The 21,084-nt window shown below is 38.3% G+C and overlaps 1 protein-coding gene across 2 annotated transcripts in view; it reads left to right on the forward strand.

Annotated features, from left to right (window-relative positions):
• Positions 1 to 20,735, forward strand: part of WASF1 (WASP family member 1) — a 93,372-nt gene extending 72,637 nt beyond the window's left edge. The window contains exons 2-9 of one of the 2 annotated variants that reach the window (XM_058659243.1): positions 5,498 to 5,658; positions 10,094 to 10,228; positions 11,707 to 11,860; positions 13,068 to 13,185; positions 14,756 to 14,928; positions 16,345 to 16,524; positions 18,268 to 18,896; positions 19,874 to 20,735. In XM_058659243.1, the coding sequence (XP_058515226.1) occupies positions 5,526 to 5,658; positions 10,094 to 10,228; positions 11,707 to 11,860; positions 13,068 to 13,185; positions 14,756 to 14,928; positions 16,345 to 16,524; positions 18,268 to 18,896; positions 19,874 to 20,031 (1,680 nt within the window). In that variant the 5' untranslated portion in view covers positions 5,498 to 5,525 and the 3' untranslated portion in view covers positions 20,032 to 20,735. The remainder of the gene's footprint in view (positions 1 to 5,497; positions 5,659 to 10,093; positions 10,229 to 11,706; positions 11,861 to 13,067; positions 13,186 to 14,755; positions 14,929 to 16,344; positions 16,525 to 18,267; positions 18,897 to 19,873) is intronic. The other variant, XM_058659257.1, reaches the window with a different exon arrangement.
• Positions 20,736 to 21,084: the final 349 nt, after the last annotated feature.

Consider the following 21,084-nt stretch of genomic DNA (forward strand, 5'->3'; position numbering starts at 1 on the left):
CAGTGAAGTGTCTTGGATATTTTCCATCATGGTGGCGGTCATGTATGGGGGTGGTCCTATCAGCAACATCCTAGCGAATAAATACCGCAGCCTCCCCGTCATGATCCTTGGTGGTTGCCTCTTGGCACTGGCTTGATCACAGCCTCCTTTTGCAACACGGTCCAGCAACTTTACTTCTGTATTGGTGTCGTTGGAGGACTAGGGCTTGCCTTCAACCTGAATCCTGCATTGACCATGATCTGCAAGTATTTCTGCAAAAGGCGACCGTTGGCCAATGGACTGGCCATGGCAGGCAGTCCTGTGTTTCCCTCTACCCTGGCCCCCCTCAATCAGGCTTTCTTTGATATCTTTGGCTGGAGAGGAAGCTTGCTCATTCTAGGGGGCTGCTTCCTAAACTGCTGTGTAGCTGAATCCCTGATGCGACCCATAGGCCCAAGCCAACCAAGCCTGGGAAAGTGAAGTCGAAAGATTCCCCGGCCTGTGGGGTCTTCAACAGAGACCTGGGGAGAGAACCGACAGTTGAGAGGGGACAGGAGACACGAAGAATGGGAGCAAGACAGGAGGTCTGATCAATCTCTGAAAACTTTATTTTCTCAGGCAGTACTTAAGCAGCAGGTAAGAGTGGGGGGTTTCTACAGCAGGATGTGGGCCAGGCAGGGGGGATATATCACCGTGACAACCTTATCTTGACAACTTTGTTCTGAGATTCTAGGTGAAAGGTTACCAGGAATCTAGGTGAAGGATAACTGGATCTTGCATTCCAAGGCCATTACAAAATGAGGAAATAACAAAATGGAGTCACTCGTGTTGTTCGGCAGTTCTCTGGTCCCCGGCAGAAAGACTGTATTGGCCGGCAGTCTCCAGTGGTGTTCAGAGCAGATGGTGGGCTTTGGTGTGGAAATTATGCCAAGTGTTTGATGGGATTCTTGTTCTCGCTCCTTACCACTAGCCCGAGTGGAAAATTGTCATATACTTTGGGAGGGAGTAGTGGACAAAGGATGAGGGAAGGAAATAGGTTTTGTTTTGTGTTAATCTTACTTTGCTTTCAACATTCTCATGAAGATTATGATTTGTGCCTTAAATTTTAGTCTTTAAAACTCTTTAGAAAGCCCTAATTTTTTAACTTTCTAAATTCATCTACTTTATGTGTCACATGGACAGGAAAAAGAGCAACTGCCTTGTCTGAGACCAATCTAGAATTGGAAATTGATCTTGCTTCACACTTGTTTGTAACGTATCCTCAGACAATGGCATGGGTATGGGAACACAGGAAAATACTAACTCAGAGTCGGAAATTTTATATAAAATGCTGACTTAAATATTTTTCTAGCATCAGTAGCTGCCTGGCACATGTGCCTGCTAGCTGCCTTTAGGAAACTCTGAGTAGATCCTTGTCTAGGCCTCCTGGGTGCTGTTCTCAGGGTGCATGTTAGAAGCTGCAGTACTGAGCATTGATGTCACTAAATCCCCATGCCTCTTGCTCCCTGTTCAGAGACACATTTTTAGTGGTTTTTGATCCTTGCCCCTTCTGAAATCACTTGATATCATTTTTGTAATCCCTGTAAAAGTGTTAAATGTACAAAACTCTATAAGTTGTGCCTCCATAGTAAATATAACATACTTAATTCAACGTAGGCAGGTATCTCCAACATACGCTGAATTTATTTTTTGTTTTTCCAAACCCTCAGTTAATCTGTGAGACTATTAGCATTTTTCCTTTTTCCTGAAATATTTCATTTATGCCTGCTTCTAGTATAGAGAGCTGTGTGTCTGGTGGGTTTTGGGATTCCCCCTGGCCCCCACCCCTGCCCTAATTGAAGAGGGCCTGGAAAAATCTTCCCCAGGCTAGCTAGTAACAGTAAGATCGGGAGGGCAGTTGCTGACAGTGCTTTAGTTTAGAGCAGCAGTTCCTTTTCTTTTTATCTGAGAAGGCCTTATAGAAAATTATGTTACTTAGAATTATTGAACATATTTGTATTCTCCACTCAAATCACCCTTTTCACAAAACTGAGTACAGACTTGGGTTCAGTATGAGGATAGCAGGGAGGGTAGGCCAGTATCTTTTAAGTTGAGACAGAAAGATATATTCAATACATTATATTCAGTGCATTAAAAATACCACTGTAATTTGGAATGAAAGTCTATACAGAACCTTGTGTAAGAGGCTGACTTTTCCAAATAAACTTTTTTTTTTTTTAGAAAATATTTCTTCCTTCAAATGTATTGTTTCTTGTTTTGAGTGTCAAGTTTCAGTTTGGCCCTTGCTCATCTTAAATCCTCCACTTTATGTGCCTTAAGGTTTGTGTATATTTGGCTTCTTTTGTTTTGATTTCCACCTCTCCTGAAGGAGAAACCTCAAGCAGTCAGGGACACAATGAAAACTCCCCTTTGGGTGGCTGAGTGTAGGGGAGAGCCAGCTAAAAAGAATTACCAGCAAAGTACCTGCTTTGCCTTTTAAATAATGGGATTTTCTATTGATGAGGGAGTTGAAGGAAAAGTTTAAAAAATATATTTAAAGGATTAAATTGTTAAATTTTTTTACATATAGAAGACCCTTTGATCTGTATTCAGCAATAGGTCCTTGGGGCCTCTGTTGTAATACAGTAGGTTAGCTGTCACGTGGAACATCCATATTCTGTATCAGGGAGCCTGCTTGGAGTCTCAGCGGCTCCTCTTTGATCCAGCCTCTGCTAATGCACATCCAGGGAAGCAGCAGGGGATGGCTCAAGGGCTCAGGTCCTGTTCGCCTCCTGGGAGACCTGAGTGAAATTCATAACTCCTGGTTTGGCCTACTGTTGTCCTGGCTATTGTGGGTATTTGGGGAATGAGCCAACAAATGGGGGATCTGTGTGTGGGTATGGGTGTGTATTTTCAAATAAAGAAATTCTTTCATTAAAAAAAAGAAGAAAACTGAAGATTACCTTTAAGAAGTAAAAAAGCATGGATATTGGGAAAGGGACTGAAGTAATGTAGTTTGGGAGTCCAGAGAGTGTTTAATTTCTTTCTGAGTGTTTTGTATGCTTTTTGGATGTTTCATGTTGTACAACTTTTAAAGGATTAAAAACGTAGACAATGCTGAGGAAATGTGTTAGAGGAAAAATTCCATAGCACTTTTGTCAAAAATGTGTTAAGTAACACTTTCGTTATATTTACTTCAAAGTCCTTATTTGGTAGTCACTCAAGCTCAGCAAATTGTGAATTATTTCCTCAGGTAACCGTTGTTTATCAGGAGGTAAGTGAACATTTAGCCCTCTCTTTGCACTGTACTGCAGGTTTGTAAAAATGGTCAAGCAAATTGAAACAATACAAAGCAATCTTCATAGGAAAATCACAGTTGTCAAATGCTTCGAAAAGTTGTTTTTGTTTTCCAAACAAAGCAGGGTTAAGACGCTGCTTGGGATGCCCCATAGGAATGCTTAGGTTTGAGTAATGCTTCCATTCTCAGCTTTCTGCTGATGTGTACCTTGTGAAGCAGCGAATGCTAGCTCAAGGTGTTGGGTCCCCCTCACCCACAAGAGACCATAGATGGAGCTTAATGCTCCTTTTTTTTACCTGTACTGCAGGGATTTGGGGAGAGAACTAATGGATGGGAGATATCTTTCTGTCTCCCTGCCTTTCAAATTGATAAATACATGATTTTAAAATGGGGATATGTTTAAAAATTTTTGTCATTACATTTAAAACTCCTGATTTTGGTTAAAATTAACAGAGGAAATTTTTAAAATGGTGTCTCAAGGGTGGGTGTTGTGGTGTGCTGACATTACCTGCGTCTTAGAGCATGGCTCCTGGGATTGAAGCCTGCCTTTGCGGGTGTTGTGGTATGCTGACATTACCTGCGTCTTAGAGCGTGGCTCCTGGGATTGAAGCCTGCCTTTGCTTCCGATCCAGTTTACTGCTAAAGTTTACTACTTTACCAGTTTACTACTGCTTGCTACTGTTTACTACTTTACCAGTTTACTACTGCATGGGAGACAGCAGATGATGGCTCCCAGTACCTGGGCCCCTGAAACCCTTGTGGGAGACCTGGAGACAAGTCCTGATTCCCCGCTGTGACCTGGCCCAGCCTGGCTGTTGTGAGCATTAGAGGAGCAAAGCAGTGGATGGAAGACCGATCAAGCTCTGTTTCTCTCTCACACTCTCTCTCTGTTGCTCTGCCTTGCCAATGAATAAAATTGTAAAAATAAACTCTAAAACATTTATTTAGTAGAATAGTTAGGATCTTTCAAACAGTGACAGTGACAGCATTTTCATTTTCACTGTTAATTCTGTTATTCCACTTAATGTTGATTTTTTTTAAAAGATTTATTTCTTATTGTTATAAAGATAGAAAAAAAAAGATCTCCAATCCACTGTCTCACTTCCCAAATGGCTACGATGGCCAGAGCTGAGCTAATCCAAAGCCAGGAGCCTTTGCTAAGTCTCCTAAATGGATGCATGGTCCTAAGGATTTAGACTACCCTCTGCTGCTTTCCTTGGCCGGACAAGGAGCTGGACTGGAAGTTTGGCAGCCAGGACATGAAACAGCACCCATTTCGGATGTCGATGCTTGGAGATAGAGGATTAGCTTGCTGAGCCACTCAGCGCTAGCCTCTGGATTTTTTTTTTTTCAATGTTTATTTCATTTTTATCTGAAAGACAATCACATAGAGAGAAGGAGAGACAGAGGGAGATCTTCCATCCACTGGTTCACTTCCCAAATGGCTGTAGCTGAGCTGGTCCAAAGCCACGAGCCAGGAACTTCCTCCAGCTCTCCCATGTGGATGCAGGGGTCCAAGGACTCGAAGCATCCTCTGCTGCTTTCCAAGGCACATTAGCGGGGAGCTAGATGGGAAGTGGAGCAGCTGGGACATGAACTGACTGCAACCTACTTGCTCCCTAATGTTGGGTTTTAATTTTATTTCCGGTTAGCATTTTTGATTCTTTGTTACACATTTCTTTTTCTTTGTTAATTACCTCTTTAAACTACCCATTTTATAAGTTCATATGAGTCAGGCACTAGGAGGCAGGACGACAGCACTCCTATACCAGTTATAATTAATAAACTGTGGTTAAGTGGAATTTGAGCCATGTTACTGAAGAATTAATGTTATTTAATTAAATTCTGAAAGCTAAAATCTGTGTGTATCAGAACATTCAAATGAGGACAGTCTAATTTATAAAAGGTTGAACATTTTGATCAGTTAAAGATTTATTGGGTTTTTGGAGAGATTTTAGATTCAGGGCTATGTAGAATATTTAACCTCTGACCTATAGACGTTTAAGAATATTTTATGTGGAAATGCAAATATGATATACACCCAACAGCTTCTGTAAGCTCCATAGTGGCTTCCATAGGACCACTGAAACCCTCTATAGTACAGCCCACTCTAAAACAATGCTTTGGGAATAATAAAGGTGGTAATTGTAAATTCACCACATAGCGACTGACTTCAAAGGTAGGTTTGTATACATGTTGGTTGAAAATGAACAATATTAATGTATCTTTTATTTCCTATAGGTAAACTAATACAGAGGCTGATCTCAAGATGCCACTGGTGAAAAGAAACATTGATCCTAGGCACTTGTGCCACACAGCACTGCCTAGAGGCATTAAGAATGAACTGGAATGTGTAACCAATATTTCCTTGGCAAATATAATTAGACAACTAAGTAGTTTAAGTAAGTATTTTTATAAAATTAAAATTTGTTTTGCAAATCCAGAGTGCTGTGCTTTCATGTGTTTAAGAAGATGCACTTTTGGAGTGGTATTTGGTGAGGTGAATCAAGATTATTCCTAAACTTACAGCCATTTTAATTAAAATTAATGCATTTTAAAAGAATTTCTACAGATTCCTTCTAGGTAGGGGAAAAAAGGACAGAATTCTAAAAAACAGAGTCATATGATAGATGAGAATTAATGAGATTATTCTGACAATCTTGGAAAGGTTGTACCAGACTTGTTGAAAATTTATGAAAGGTTTTGTTAGAGAGTCATTCTTTTGGTTGTTATTTCCATTCACTGTTGCTAGAGGCCTCAGCTACTTGTGTTTGTGGACATTGGCTTATTAGCTTAGGGAAATAATGTTACAGTATCAAAAAATCTAAAGTGAAAAGTGTGGGTTCATCATAGTTAAAGGATCAGGCTGTTGAGATGAGCTGCCTGAGGGATGTTAGGGTGTGAATTGGCATCTGATTGACAATATGATTGGAAAATAACTGAACTTGATCTCTGTCAAAATGCAAACAAAGAATAAAGGCAAATGGAAAGGGCAAGTAGCATGTTCCCATTATGAAATTAGAGAACAGAACTGCTTGGTAAAGGAATCAAACTATTTTGATTCCTACTATTGTTCTAAATCAGTTAACTAGGAATTTTTTAAAAAATTCAGACATATCTCTTGAATTGAAGGAATAGCTTTCTAATAAGACAGCTCAGTTTCATTTTAACTATAAACCAAGGTGTTCTTGGCCTAGCTATAATTCTCTACCTGATCTTTATCTGTACAGCATACCGCCAACACACACACACACATACACACATGGGTTCTCCTGATAGGAAAGCTTGCCTCTTTTATTTTCTTTTTACTTTTTCCCTTTTTTTTTTTTAAATTGGAAAGCCATATTTACGGAGAGAAGGAGAGACAGAGAGAACAGATCTGTTCACTGATTCACTTCCCAAGTGTCCACAATGGCTGGAGCTGAGCTGATCCAAAACCAGAAGCCAGGAGTGCAGGGTCCTAAGGGCCGTCTTCAACTACTTTCCCAGGCCACAAGCAGGGAGCTGGATGGGAAGTAGAGCAGCCAAAATATGAACCAACGTCCATGTAGGATTGCTGCGCATGCAAGGTGAGGACTTTAGCCACTAGGTTACTGTGCCGGGCCCCCTGAAATTCTCTCTTGGCAGCTTTTGCACTTGATACAGCTGAGAACCTTGAATGAAATTTAGAATATCTGTAGGTTGACAGAATAAATAAAGCCATGTGTTAAAGAGTATGCCCCCCCCCAAAATCCAATTGTTTCTTTTTTCAGAGCCTGTTTACTTTTACCATAATATTTCAAACAGATTTGATGGTAAGGTTCCCAAACATCATACCTGAGAGCATTAGAAGAGGAGCTATAGAGAAGCATCACTAAAGCCAATTAAAAGGAGTAGTTTAAAGCAGAGTCAAGGAGAAGAAAAACCTGGAAGGATGGGACCAGCAGGTAAAGCTGCTTCCTTGTGATGCCAGCATTCTGGATGGGTGCTGGGTAGAGTGTCTGGCTGCTCCACTTCTGATCCAGCTCCCTGCTAATGTGCCTGGGAAGAGCAGCAAAAGATGGCCCAAGTGCTTAGGCCTGTGGACAACCCAGAAGAAGCTCTTCTGACTCCTGGCTTTGGACCAGCCAAGTTATTGCTATTTGGGCAGTGAACCAGCACATGAAAGATACCCCTTTCTCTTTGTCTTTGCATCTGTGTCTTTCAAACGAATGAATAAATCTTCACATCTAAAAAAAAAAAAATTAAGAAACTGGAAAGGAGCCATTTAATGTAAAAAGCAAATAATCATACATGTTCAGTGCTATTATCTGGTCCAGGATAATAATTGATCTTAATCTGTTCCTGTGAGGTTGAACTGTTTAATTTTGTATTCCATTTTTAGATAAAATGGGAGGAGAAAGGGTGTATATTTAGTCTAGGGCTTAAGATGCCTAGTGTTGTGGTCTAGCAGGTAAAACTACTGCTTGACACGCCAGCATCCCATATGGACTCTGGTTCAAGTCGCAGCTGTACCACTTTCAGTCAGCTTCTTGGTAATGGCCTGGGAAAGCAGCCACCCAAATGGAGATGTAAATCAAGCTCCTGGCTTTGGCTTGACCCAGCCTTGCCTCTTGCAGCCATCTGGGAAATGAACCAGTGGATGGAAGATACCTTTCTCTTTCTCTCGTGTCTTTTCCTCTCCAGCTCTGATGTCCATATCCTCTAGTGGAGTGATGCCCATATCCTCCACCAGAGTGCCCGGTTGCATACCCTGCTCCAGCTCCCAGCACCAGCTTTCTCTAACACAGATCCTGGGAGGCAGCAGCAATGACTCAAGTGATTAGATTCCTGCCACCTACATGGAAGACCTGGCTCAAGAACATAGCAGTGAAAATAAACTGCAGAACCCTATATAGCTTAGGGTTGGACATCCCCCGCCTCTCCCTCACAAAAAATGTGCATTTTAGTTTATGAAAGTTTACTAGTAGAACATAATTCTGTCATAATAGATAATTACTGTGCATCTAGAATTCACGTTATCCGGATTTCTCCTTTCTGATTTTTATTGTCCAAACAGCATTGGTTCTCTGATTGCCCCTGGAGTTCCATCTTACAGGGCTTTTCTATTGTTAAATATGGGCAGTTTGTGCTGCCAAGATGAGCTAACGTCACCTTCTTGTATTCAGATAGGAGGGAGGGAGGGAAGAGTAGACTGGATTAGTAATACAAGTTTGACAATACATAGATAACATTGAATACTTTCGTTATGTGATAAAGCCACATGGTTTTTGTCTCAAAAGAGACTGTGCTTTTCAAATTCATTAATAAGATAATGGGTTCTAAATTTCATGAACAGATAAATATAAATCATAAGGTGAAATCACCAAAGGAGACCTACTGAATGAAATGTGAGTTGAGTTAGGCCTTAAAGGAACAGAAGAATTTGAAAAGATGCAGAAGAAGGAAGGCATTTCTTACTTATTTGAAAATAGAGAGAAAAATTTTCCCATCCACTGGTTCATTCCCCAAGTGTCTGCAGTGGACCAGGGCTGAGCCAGGTTGAAGCCAGGAGCTTTATTCATGTCTCTCACATAGGTGCAGGGGCCCGAGGACTTGGACCCTTCTCCAATGCTTTCCCTGGCAACTCCAGCAGGCACATATATATTATGATAATGTTGCAGGCAGTGGCTGAACTTTTTATGCAATCCCCAGGAAGGCATTTAAACATGCATAAAAATCTAGGTAGATGACTAGAAGCAAAAAATAAATATTTATATGCAAGGATGATTAAAGGGACATGATATTGGACAAATGTGGAAATAGTGTAAATGGACATGTAATGTCAAGCGGTGTACAGGCTGAGTTAAGGTTCCCTGTATTAAACTAAGCTCTTTTAGAGGTGAAATTGTTTCTTCCCTCTCTGATTGTCTGACTCCTGTATCCCTAGTATAGACTGAGTAAATGAAAACTAATGTACTTGGCTATTCCTGCCAGAGCAATACTCTGGTGTCTTCAGCATCATCTCAGACTCCAGCCATGCTCCCTTCTCTGTCTGGGTCCAGCCACCTGTTGAGCATCTGCTACTTTATCTCCAACCGACACCATCAGGCCTAGGCTCACTTGATTTCCTTTGCTTTTATCTTTTTGAGAGAGTTCTCTTCCAATTTTTGAGATGAGGAAATTGATAACAAGGCCTCAACATGAATGGAGCAAAGATTTGTATTTATTAAATTGCTTATCATACTTGTTTAAATGTCAGTTTTTCCTTTTGTTCAGAATTTATCAGTGACAAAGAACAGGCTTGCTGTTTCTTTGAATGCTCTTTTCCGTAAGAGGAATTAACATTACTAGAGAAATACAGTGGTTTTAGATTTATTGTAATGTTTTAGAAATTGTAGCAAAGGAATGTAAATGTCTCATGAATTTTCTGAATGTGTATCTTGGACATGTCTGGGACAGGTCATTTGCTAGCTCTATGAACAGTCTTGATTTTACCTTGTGTTCTAAAGTATACTTCTAGTATAAAGTCCATATAGAAACGATTTTACGTTTAAAAACGTATTATTTGTATGTGCTTTTCTTTACATTGTACTGTTCGCTGACTGATCAGGATGCATATGGATAAATCAAAGTAGTTCCATGTTAAACACAGTCATCAAGCAGGAAGTGGCAGCAACACTTACAGCCTGGTCCATGGGATTTGTGTGTGTTTTCCTCCATCTGTTATGGCTGGGTGACTTTGAGCTAAGGTTTAAAGATTAGAGTAGTTGCTAACAATGCCAAATTCAACAGAACGGCACTTTTAAATATTGTTCAGTATTTGTCTCTGACCGTGATCACATTAAACTTAATGGTGTATGTTGTATTTTTGCTTAGGTAAGTATGCTGAAGATATATTTGGAGAACTGTTCAATGAAGCACATAGTTTTTCCTTCAGAGTTAACTCATTGCAAGAACGTGTGGACCGTTTATCTGTTAGTGTTACACAGCTTGATCCTAAAGAAGAAGAATGTAAGTTCATTATTTTCTTCCAATAAATTTAAGAACAGTATTACACATTAATTTGTTACAAATCTTCTTGCTCATTACTTTAGGCGTTTTTGTTGTAAAAAATCAGTTATCTGTAAATGCCATCAGCGTGATAAGCTGGCCTTTCATTTCTACCTCTTGTCTCCCATTTCATCTGCTAAATAGCTCTTAAACCTTTGACATAAAGAAGGCATTTTAATCATGGTTTTTTCTAGAGTCTCTTTTCTCTCCCATAATTTGTTTGCTTGCTTTTGTCTCAGAAATCAAATATGTTTGAGCACCATCTAAAAATCTTAGGTTTAATTCTGTAAGAATATAACTCTTCTTAACCTTGGCTTTATTATATTTTAAAAATGTAACAGTAATTCTGTATCACTGAATTACAAAGATTAAATACAATGAAAATGAGAGCACCTAGCACACGACTACGAATTGATCTGTTGAAATGCAGCAGTGAAATCGCTAGAAATGTATATACGCTGGTTCTACTGCAGAGCATGTCTTATTTTCCACATGTGTTAGATATCAGCCATTCGTGGATAGTGAATTTTATTTTGAGCATGATAGGAATGCTGTTTTATGCAGAAGAATAAGAGTTGTTAATAATTGTTCAGTACTAACCTTGCTGCAATGTAAAGCATTTCAGGCCACATTAAATAGTCATGAAATAACGTACTTTTTGATATCAGGAAATCATCTTCAAGATTTAAGAATGCAGCATTTTGATACATACCTTGCATTAACATACTGTACATTGCAAAAGTAAATAAAGTTATTTTTAATTCATCATGTGCATGCTGGGGCTGTGCTAGTTACTGGAGGGGCAAATGTGCACGAGTCAGCCTTTATGAGCTTGGAGTTAGGTAGAAACTCTTACAGTATGGATATAAGGTAAAAGAAAGGCAAAAATAAGTATCAGCTAGTACTTCAAAAGGTTCTTAGAGTTTATTTTACCTTTATATATATATATATATATATAGAGAGAGAGAGAGAGAGAGAGAGAGAGAGAGAGAAAACAAATATATGCACAGAGAATTCAACAGTGTGTTTTCACCCAAAATGCCACTAATAACCAGCCATTTCTTCAGTTATTGCTGCAAGCTCACAAGAAGGAATCAAGGCAAGATGGGGAAACAAGTTATAAAGGAAAAGAATAGAGGGTGAGTTGGGGCTGAGGATGGCAGGTAGAGAAAAAAGATACACTCGGGAAGTGTGATATGATTCAGGTAAGGCCTTCTGAGCCTTAGAAATCAAAGATTGCATTTAAACCCATGTAATCGTGAAGATCAGACTCAGAATAATGAAGGTAAATGTCAAAACAGAGCATTGAAAATACAGCTTCTGACTTGTCAACTACTAAGGTCACACACAACCTTTTTGTGCTGACTTCTAAGCAAATACAGGAAATGAACTTGTCCTTCTATTAAGTAAATAAAATGGATTTTCTGTTTCTGTTTTAGTGTCTTTACAAGATATAACAATGAGAAAAGCTTTCCGAAGTTCTACAATTCAAGACCAACAGCTCTTCGACCGGAAAACCCTGCCTATTCCATTACAGGAGACATATGATGTTTGTGAACAGCCTCCACCTCTCAATATTCTCACTCCTTATAGGTCAGTAGTTTAATAAATACCAACATTTTTTTTTTGTCTCAGACTTCAGATTTAAATGCTAAACTGCCAAATATTGTTTATTTCACTGAGTCTCTGGCCACCACAGAGTTCTCCCTCCCACTAACTTAGAAAACCTCTTTACTCACTAGATAGGCTCTAAGGTTCTAGTGTATTAAATCAAGACCTATTCAGGTGACTTCTTTTGCCAATTATTGTTAGGAAAAGCCACTAACAAACTTCTTAATATAAAGGGACAAAGATTTGGGTTTTTTTTTTAATTTATAATCAAAGGGAAATTGAGTTTAAAATCTCACCTTTTTACTCTGTCTGCCTTTGATTTATTTGCATTAATCTTTTTTTTAAACATTTACTTATTTCTTTTTTTTATGTTTTTTAGATTTATTTTATTTTTAATGCAAAGTCAGATATACAGAGAGGAGGAGAGACAGAGAGGAAGTGGAGCTGCCGGGATTAGAACCGGCGACCATATGGGATCCTGGCACATTCAAGGCGAGGACCTTAGCCACTAGGCCACGCCGCCAGGCCCTATTTGCATTAATCTTTTACATAATAAATACAAAGCTTATGTTTTAAAATACCATATAAACTAAAATTGAATTATTCAGCCTTTCTTTGGAATCCTTTCAAATGGTTTGTTAATTCTATCATTTTAGATGTATAACATGTTGTGGATAAAATGATTTTCAAATAGCTATTTAAACTGCAGATCAGCATGCAGGTCACTGACTATAAATGTTACTATAAGAATGACTATTCAATGCTATTATTTGGCTTTAGAAAACTAAGAAATTAATGAAAGTGTTGGTAAAATAGTAATATTTCAGTTTTATAAGTGATGTTACCATCTTTTCAGATTCTTATCTTTGGCAAAGCTATTTATAATTATTGAAATTTCCCAAAGGAGTTCTAGAAAATTCAATATTCAGTAGGAGTCAAAGGTGAAATTTTCCCAGTTGTATTTGAAATTATTAGTACTAACTCTGAAAAGTATCTGGTTTTCCATTTTCAGTCATTTTCTTTCAATTTCTGAGAAGTTTTCTAGTCATGCAGTAGTCTAATTTATTTTGACAGTATTTTAGTATGTTCTAAATTTTATTAATGGGAGAGGAAAAATATTTTAGTGAAATTGTTTCTATTCCAGTTGTTTCTGTATGTCTTGCATATTTTAATTGACACTCTGTTTCAGAGATGATGGTAAAGAAGGCTTGAAGTTTTATACCAATCCTTCATATTTCTTTGATTTATGGAAAGAAAAAATGCTGCAAGATACAGAGGATAAGCGAAAGGAAAAGAGAAAGCAGAAGGTATTACAAGAGATTAAAAAAATTGAATCATTTTGGTATACTTGTGTTTTGTTACATGTATGGACCTTTGTTAGTCATGCACTTTTTAACAATTTTGTTTTATTGGATCCACATAATGAAAAATTTTTTGTAAGATTGTAGTCTAATGGGGGAGCAAATGAGCACTTTGGATAAATATCATCACAGATACGCATGGAGAACGTGGACAGCACCAAATAGCGTCTGCTTCAGCTGGCAGGTGGTGTTGGTAAGCACTTCCAACAGAACTTACAGTGAATCTTGAATAAGCAGGACCAGGGAACCATAGGGTATGTGGTAAGAAGAAACGAAGGAATATTGTGCAAATACTGGTAGGGCATATTAAGCTGAAATTTTCTTGCCACAGAGCCTATTGGAAATGTTTCCTAGATATTTTGGAGAAATTGTTAATATTCTTATTGAATTGTTGCTGTTGGTCTGCTCTGTTGTCATTTTCTGCTTTGCAGTAGAAGTTGGAGCTGTTTTATTTCAATTTAAAGGTAACTAAAAATACAGAAGACGAGAGCATAGTCAGATTTAGGCAGAATTATGAAGAAGGTGGAGTCACTCTTAGTCCTGTTTCTCCCAGAATTCTGTCTGCTCTCCCTAGTTTCTTAATACCTTGCTTTTACCTTTTGTGCTGGGTGGTATCCCCAGGTGCAGCCAGCACTTGCAGGCCAGTGACTGACATGCCAAATGCGCTTCCAGGCAGTGTTTTGTTTGACAAACACAGAGGTTTTAGAATTGTTCGACTAGAATGCATTTGATAGACATGTCTAGTTCACTGCCTGCTCCATCTTATAGCTGACTGGCTTCATTCATACATGCTCTCTGCTTAGCCCTTAGAGGTATTTGAATTTGTTATTTCTTCTCTAGATATTTCTGCTTTCTACTCCAACTGGAATCATTTTTTGTTCTGGTGTTTAAGGACTCTTTTCTGCTGACTGATTCCATTATTACGGATTTACTAGATAATTGGACTTTTTTTTCTTTCCTAATGTGTTAGCTACCTAATTGATCACTTCCAAGAAAATTGTAGCCTTAGATGATTTGACTAATCCTGTTGTAACTATGGAGATGGTTTCAAAGCCCTATCAGTTGTGAGTCTACTGAAATATGATCTTGGGTCAGTCTTTTTCATATCTAGACCGTAGTTTTGTAGGAAGAGTTTGTTGAAGTTGATGCTCTTCAGGGATTGATACAAATAGTGCCACTTGTGGTCAAAATTTCGAAGGAATAGATGTGGGAACAAGGACTGATAAATTCGTTTTCATCTCAAGGCATTTTTTTACCTCAAATCTCACTACTTAGGCATATTATTTTGTATCTGTTGCATCTGTTTGAATTAGGGACTAAAAAACTATGAGAAACTGGTATTTCAGCAAACTACCTATTACTTACTTGAATATACAAATCAACTGTTACTATTACTCTATTGTGATAACATTGTCTTTTTCAGTATTGCTGTTAGAATTATATGTTGATTGTTGTAACTGCTGTTTTAAAAATTAGCACTTCAGCATTTGGCTTTGTTTCAATACATCTGTTATAGCAGAAAAATCTAGATCGTCCTCATGAACCAGAAAAAGTGCCAAGAGCACCTCATGACAGGCGGAGAGAATGGCAGAAGCTGGCCCAGGGTCCAGAGCTGGCTGAAGATGATGCTAATCTCTTACATAAGCATATTGAAGTTGCTAATGGCCCAGCCTCTCATTTTGAAACAAGGTTCCTTTTCTTTTGTTTGTTTTTTACCAATCAATGATGAAACGTTGGCTTTGTTTGTAGTATCTGTACTTGTAAATGTTGGGTCCTCTATAGAGATGATTTTAAAACCCCAACCACTGTGACCCTTTTAAATCTGACTTTGGGCGGGTCATTTTTATTTGTGGACCTTAGTTTTTTCAGTTGTAGGAAGAAGTGGTTGGAGAAGATGATTTTCAAGGTTTAGCTTTCATGTGAAATCTCAGCTCTTCAATATTTCAGGCAGAGTAGCATAAAATTTAATAATAAAGGAATGAGGCATAGAAATTTATTTTTATATGGAATAGGAGTTAGTTGAGAAGTTATTCTATTTTGTCCTTTTTTCTGTCCCCTAACTTCCTTTCTGTGCCACATCCTTTACTTCAGATATATCAGCTTTTAAACACGATTACTCATCATTCTTTGCAAAAGTACAGTAGGTCCTTTTTCTTGCTCAGTGACCAGGGACCGATCTCAGTAATATATTACCATAAGCAGATACATTATACTGATATCTGGCTGCAAAGAAATTTATTTATGTATTATCATAGTGATTTTTTAACGGAAAAGGATTCAGATTTGGTTTTGAATAATACATGTAAAATATCTTGGTTTATTTTAGGAGAAATATACATCTGAGAGATAATAAAGAATTTGTATTTTAAAAATGTGACTGTGGACAAATATTTCTGCTATAGTTAATTAAGATATTTAATTGACACAGTGGTATGAATGCTTCAATTTCTGACTTGCTCTATGCACATTTGCTAAATCAACTATCCCCAGAATGAATATGTATTAGCCTTCATATGCTCCAAGTATTTGAAGTTTCCCTAAATCTGGTTTGTTAATCTTTTTCTATAATTCGGCTCTTTTCTAAGTAACCTGGCACCTGTGAAAACACTAGAAAGACAAAACCAATGTAGCTGGGCGTCTCTGGGGAGGCCTTTCTGGTGCAAGAGTTATAGAAGTCATTTAGGTTTAAAAGAACAACAAGATGTCCAAAGAAGCCACTGTTTTCATATTTACCTTGGTAAGGCATCCTCCTAAGAGAAAAATGAGATAGAGACAAACAGCTTGGCCATGATTTCCTGGATGCCTCTCTGCTTTATGATCATGTGTGTTAATGCTTTGTCTTCCTTATGCGTTTAGTGTGCTGTTATAAAATAACAAAATAACTGATAGCCATCAGAATAAACCTAAGTTAGGAGGTAGATACTGTTATGCTGTTTTATGAGCAACAGTCTTTATTTTAAAGCTGGATTAATGTAATAAAAAGAAATTTCTTTAAAATAGTTAAAATACTCGTATTCAAAGCTTAAAATTTAATTATCTTATGTAAAAAACTTTGCCCAGTGATTCAAGAAGTGTACACTGAAATTTATTGTATATTTCTTTTAGACCTCAAACATATGTGGATCATATGGATGGATCTTACTCGCTTTCTGCCTTGCCATTTAGTCAGATGAGTGAGCTTCTGACTAGAGCTGAAGAAAGGGTCTTAGTCAGACCACACGAACCACCTCCCCCTCCACCAATGCATGGAGCAGGAGATACAAAACCCATACCCACCTGTATCAGGTATGTGGCTACCAGTACAGGACGATTTATCTCAGGACTTGTTTACCTTTTCCTTTATAGTACAAGATAAAAAATATTTTAGGCTTTCTTGGCATATATTTTCCATCACAAATGCTGAAGTCTGATAGTGCAAGCAGCCATAGTTTATATATAAACAATTCAGTGTGCCTGTTTCGGTAAAGGTTTCTTTACAAAAACAGGGAACAGGTCAAATCTAAACTATTGGGAATAATTTGCCATCCTGTGATTAGAACCAAGACATTTATCTTAGAAAATTTAGCTCATAAACATTTAAAGTGTCTTTCATTTTTATTGTACTTTTGTTATTAAGTATAGCATTTGTAGTATATTAAAAATTTTTTTAAAAGATTTATTTATTTTTATTGGAAAATCAGATATAGAGAGGAGGAGAGACAGTGAGAAAGATCTTCCATCCAATGATTCACTCCCCAAGTGAGCCGCAACGGCCGGTGCTGTGCCGATCCAAAGCCAGGAGCCAGGAACTTCTTCCAGCTCTCCCACATGGGTGCAGGGTCCCAAGGCTTTGGGCTGTCCTCGACTGCCTTCCCAGGCCACAAGCAGGGAGCTGGATGGGAAGTGGAGCTGCCGGGATTAGAACCGGCGTCCATATGGGATCCCGGTGCATTCAAGGCGAGGACTTTAGTCGCTAGGCCACACCGCCAGGCCTTTAAAAATTTTTTAATTCAGTATTGTTTGGAATATTGTGTCTAAGAAATGGAAACCAGAGATGTGGTTATGAATGTTACGGAAAAGATTTTAAGAACTTAAGGGAGAATAGGCAGCTCCCCCAAGTAATCTTTCAGAAAAGCTGTTTTGAGGTTTAATCTGATCAGTTACCCAAATAAAAAGAGTATAAGTGAGGAATAGAGATTAGCTTTAAAATTTGCAGTTACAGAACCAAACTGTGTTGCTGACTTCTGTAATGTTTTATGCTCAGGAAGAAAACGAGCTATCATTAGCTATCATTGATTTAGTTGTAATGGCATACAATGGGTGTTAGTAGCTTCATTATAAGTATGTATTGTCCACAAGTGCTGCTGTGAACATTACAGAATGATAAATGTTGAGTCTTGTCAGAAACTCATGTCAGAATGTAAGATTGAGCACTTTATTTACCAAAGAAGACATAAAATTCTTGTGTGGATGTGAAAGTTGACTGAGAGGATGCGCTAATTTAGAGTATTACAAACCAAAGATCCACCCATTACTTTTCCAGTTGATGCACCGCATTTATTTGTTTATTTTTTTTTTAAATAAAATTTTTATTGAAAATCTGATATACTGAGAGAAGGAGAGACAGAGAAGAAGGTCTCCCTCCAATGCTTCCTCTCTCCAAGCAGCCACAGCGGCTGGAGCTGAGCCAATCCAAAGCCAGGAGCCTCTTTCGGGACTCCAACAGGAGTGCAGGGTCCCAATGCTTTGGGCCATCCTTGACTGCTTTCCCAGGTCACAGGCAGGGAGCTGGATGGGAAGTGGAGCTGCCAGGATTAGAACTGGCACCCGAATGGGATCGCAGCACGATCAAGGCGAGGACTTTAATCGCTATGCTATCATGCAGGGCCCCACCGCATTTATTTTAAAATATTGCTGAAGAAAAATTTCTATAGAAACATGCTAGTGTATCTATTTCAGCGTACTTTTGGTACATGTGTTTGGTGTGATTAGGTTTTCTCTTTATCCCTTGTGTTTGAATAGCTTGCTAAGATCTCATTATCATTTCAGTTCTGCTACAGGTTTGATAGAAAATCGTCCTCAGTCGCCAGCAACAGGCAGAACACCTGTGTTCGTGAGCCCCACCCCCCCACCTCCTCCACCTCCTCTTCCCTCAGCCTTATCAACTTCTTCATTGAGAGCATCAATGACTTCGACTCCTCCCCCTCCAGTCCCTCCCCCTCCCCCACCTCCAACCACTGCTTTGCAAGCTCCAGCAGTGCCACCACCTCCAGCTCCTCTCCAGATTGCCCCTGGAGTTCTTCACCCGGCTCCTCCTCCAATTGCACCTCCTCTAGTACAGCCCTCTCCTCCAGTAGCTAGAGCTGCCCCAGTGTGTGAGACTGTACCAGTTCATCCACTCCCACAAGGTGAAGTCCAGGGGCTGCCTCCACCCCCACCCCCACCTCCTCTGCCTCCACCTGGCATTCGACCATCATCACCTGTCACAGTTGCAGCTCTGGCTCATCCTCCCTCTGGGCTACATCCAACTCCATCTGCTGCCCCAGGTCCCCATGCTCCATTAATGCCTCCATCTCCTCCATCACAAGTTGTTCCTGCTTCTGAGCCAAAGCGTCATCCATCAAGCCTGCCTGTAATCAGTGATGCCAGGAGTGTGCTACTGGAAGCAATACGGAAAGGTAATTGTCTCGGGACCACGAAAAGCATCACTGTGGGAGCACTATAAGGCAGTCAGGGTGCCTCCTGTGGACACTTTTAGGTGATACATTTTTGTGCTTTTAGAAACCTGAGCTGCGTATAACTTTTTAAAAACTTGAGCTTTGTTTTAAACCATTTTAAAGAAAAATCACAGTAAATCATTTTTGTACTTGCTGGGAATTTTTTTCAATTGCTCAGTGAGAAAGAAACACACTATCAAAACTTAAATATCAAAAAATATAAAACCCTGTATGTTGTTTAATCTGTGTATTAACTCCTTTAGAACAGTAATTTCCTCAATCTGATAGCTGTTCACGTGGGATATTAATGATACTTATTCTACCAGAAAGCTTTAAAGGATTAAAATAGTAATATTCTTCCCTGAGTTACAAATGAAAGTCTTCTCATGTTCACTCATTCAGTCAACATTGCCTAAGCAACTACTATATGCCTGGTACTGATAACATACAATATGAATAGCAGTGCCTTCTCTTTAAGTACCAGGGATAATAAAGACATAAAATGGGAGGGGTCTTCAGAAAGCTTATACAGAAATATACATTAAGAAAAAATTATGCATAGATACCAAAAGTTTTTACTCCAACAAAGGTATTGAAATACCCTCAGTTTCAATAATGTTCATTTTACAATAGAAGTGATAGTAGAGCTGTATCACCTGATTAACATTTTGGGGAATGAAGAGCAGAGATACAGAGTTGACAATGATAAATAAACAAACAGTAGATATGTTATGTTGCACCAACCAAAACCACAGATAAGTAACTCAGTGAAAGCTTTAATGTTTCTTTCAATGCAATTCCTTCAGATTCTGTATTAATCTGGGCATTTTATTTCCCTGTATTTCTTACGTGTAGTTTATTTCACTTTGGAAAGATAAGTAATATCTAATATTTAGTATTGTGACTTACAGTGACTGATGTGCATTTATTGTATTCAGGTATTCAGCTGCGCAAAGTAGAAGAACAGCGTGAGCAGGAAGCTAAGCATGAACGCATTGAGAATGACGTTGCCACCATCCTCTCCCGCCGTATCGCTGTGGAATACAGTGATTCAGAGGATGACTCAGAATTTGATGAAGTAGATTGGTTGGAGTAAGAAAAATATATTGATAAATATACAAAACCGAATGCAGATGTCCTTTGTGGTGCTTGTTCTTTGAAAATGTTTGGTCATTCTAGTGTTTTGCTTTCTTTTCCTTATAATAAATAATGCTTTTCCCCCGTTATTTTTTATTTTTAAGAAAAATATTAGCATACATTTCTAACTAAATGTTTTACAGTGGCTTATTTTATTTTTGTTTTCCTGAGAAAACATAATTTGGTCAAATAAACCACTAAGTATTAAGCATGTACAGCTGTTGTTAGAGTAGCAGATTCAGTTTTTTGATATATCTTAATTGTGCACTTTGTGAATTTTAATTTAAAGAAAGCAATTGAGATTGGAACCTTGAGGGCAGCTGTGTCTATAAATGAGCCTTACTCCATTGCCTGATGTTTTAGAAGAAGAAACACTTCCTTGGTTATAGGGATATACTCAGAAAGTACGTTTAGCTTGTAGTGTTGAATTCTTAAAGGAATGCTTGAATTGTTTTTAATTATCGTTTCTTTGTTTTTAAATACTTGCCTTATTTGAATGTTTAGCAGTACCCTTTCCCACTTACATATGCTGTGGTATGATTTTGCTTGCATATAGGAGTTAAATTTTTTTTTCATGTGAAATACTATGACTTAAACATGTGTAACTTACATAACTGTTAAGAATAACAGACTGATTTAATAAATGGTTCATTTTAAAGGTTCTCGGGTGTTGCTTTTTTTGTATTTTTGTTTTGGGTTTTGTTGTTATTTGGGGGAGAGGTGTTGCTCTTTGAATAAGATTTTTTTCTTGTAGTTTATCAATCATAAAAAACAGATTCTAAATACACGACCAGAAAATAAAAGTTTATACAGCATCTTCAGTCAGATAATTTTCTTGTATTTACACTGACTTATATTGACCAGTATGTAAAATAGCTCTTGTGTAATTTTTTTTTCTAGGTCACAAAATCTTGTGTTTACGAACTCCTTGTGATCTTACAAATTAAGATGTCAGTTTGCAAATCTAATTTTAGCACACCTTGACTTGAGTTTAACAACATGCTTGAAGTTA

The sequence above is a fragment of the Ochotona princeps genome, chromosome 1 (assembly GCF_030435755.1).
Source record: "Ochotona princeps isolate mOchPri1 chromosome 1, mOchPri1.hap1, whole genome shotgun sequence".
Taxonomy (NCBI): Eukaryota; Metazoa; Chordata; class Mammalia; order Lagomorpha; family Ochotonidae; genus Ochotona; species Ochotona princeps.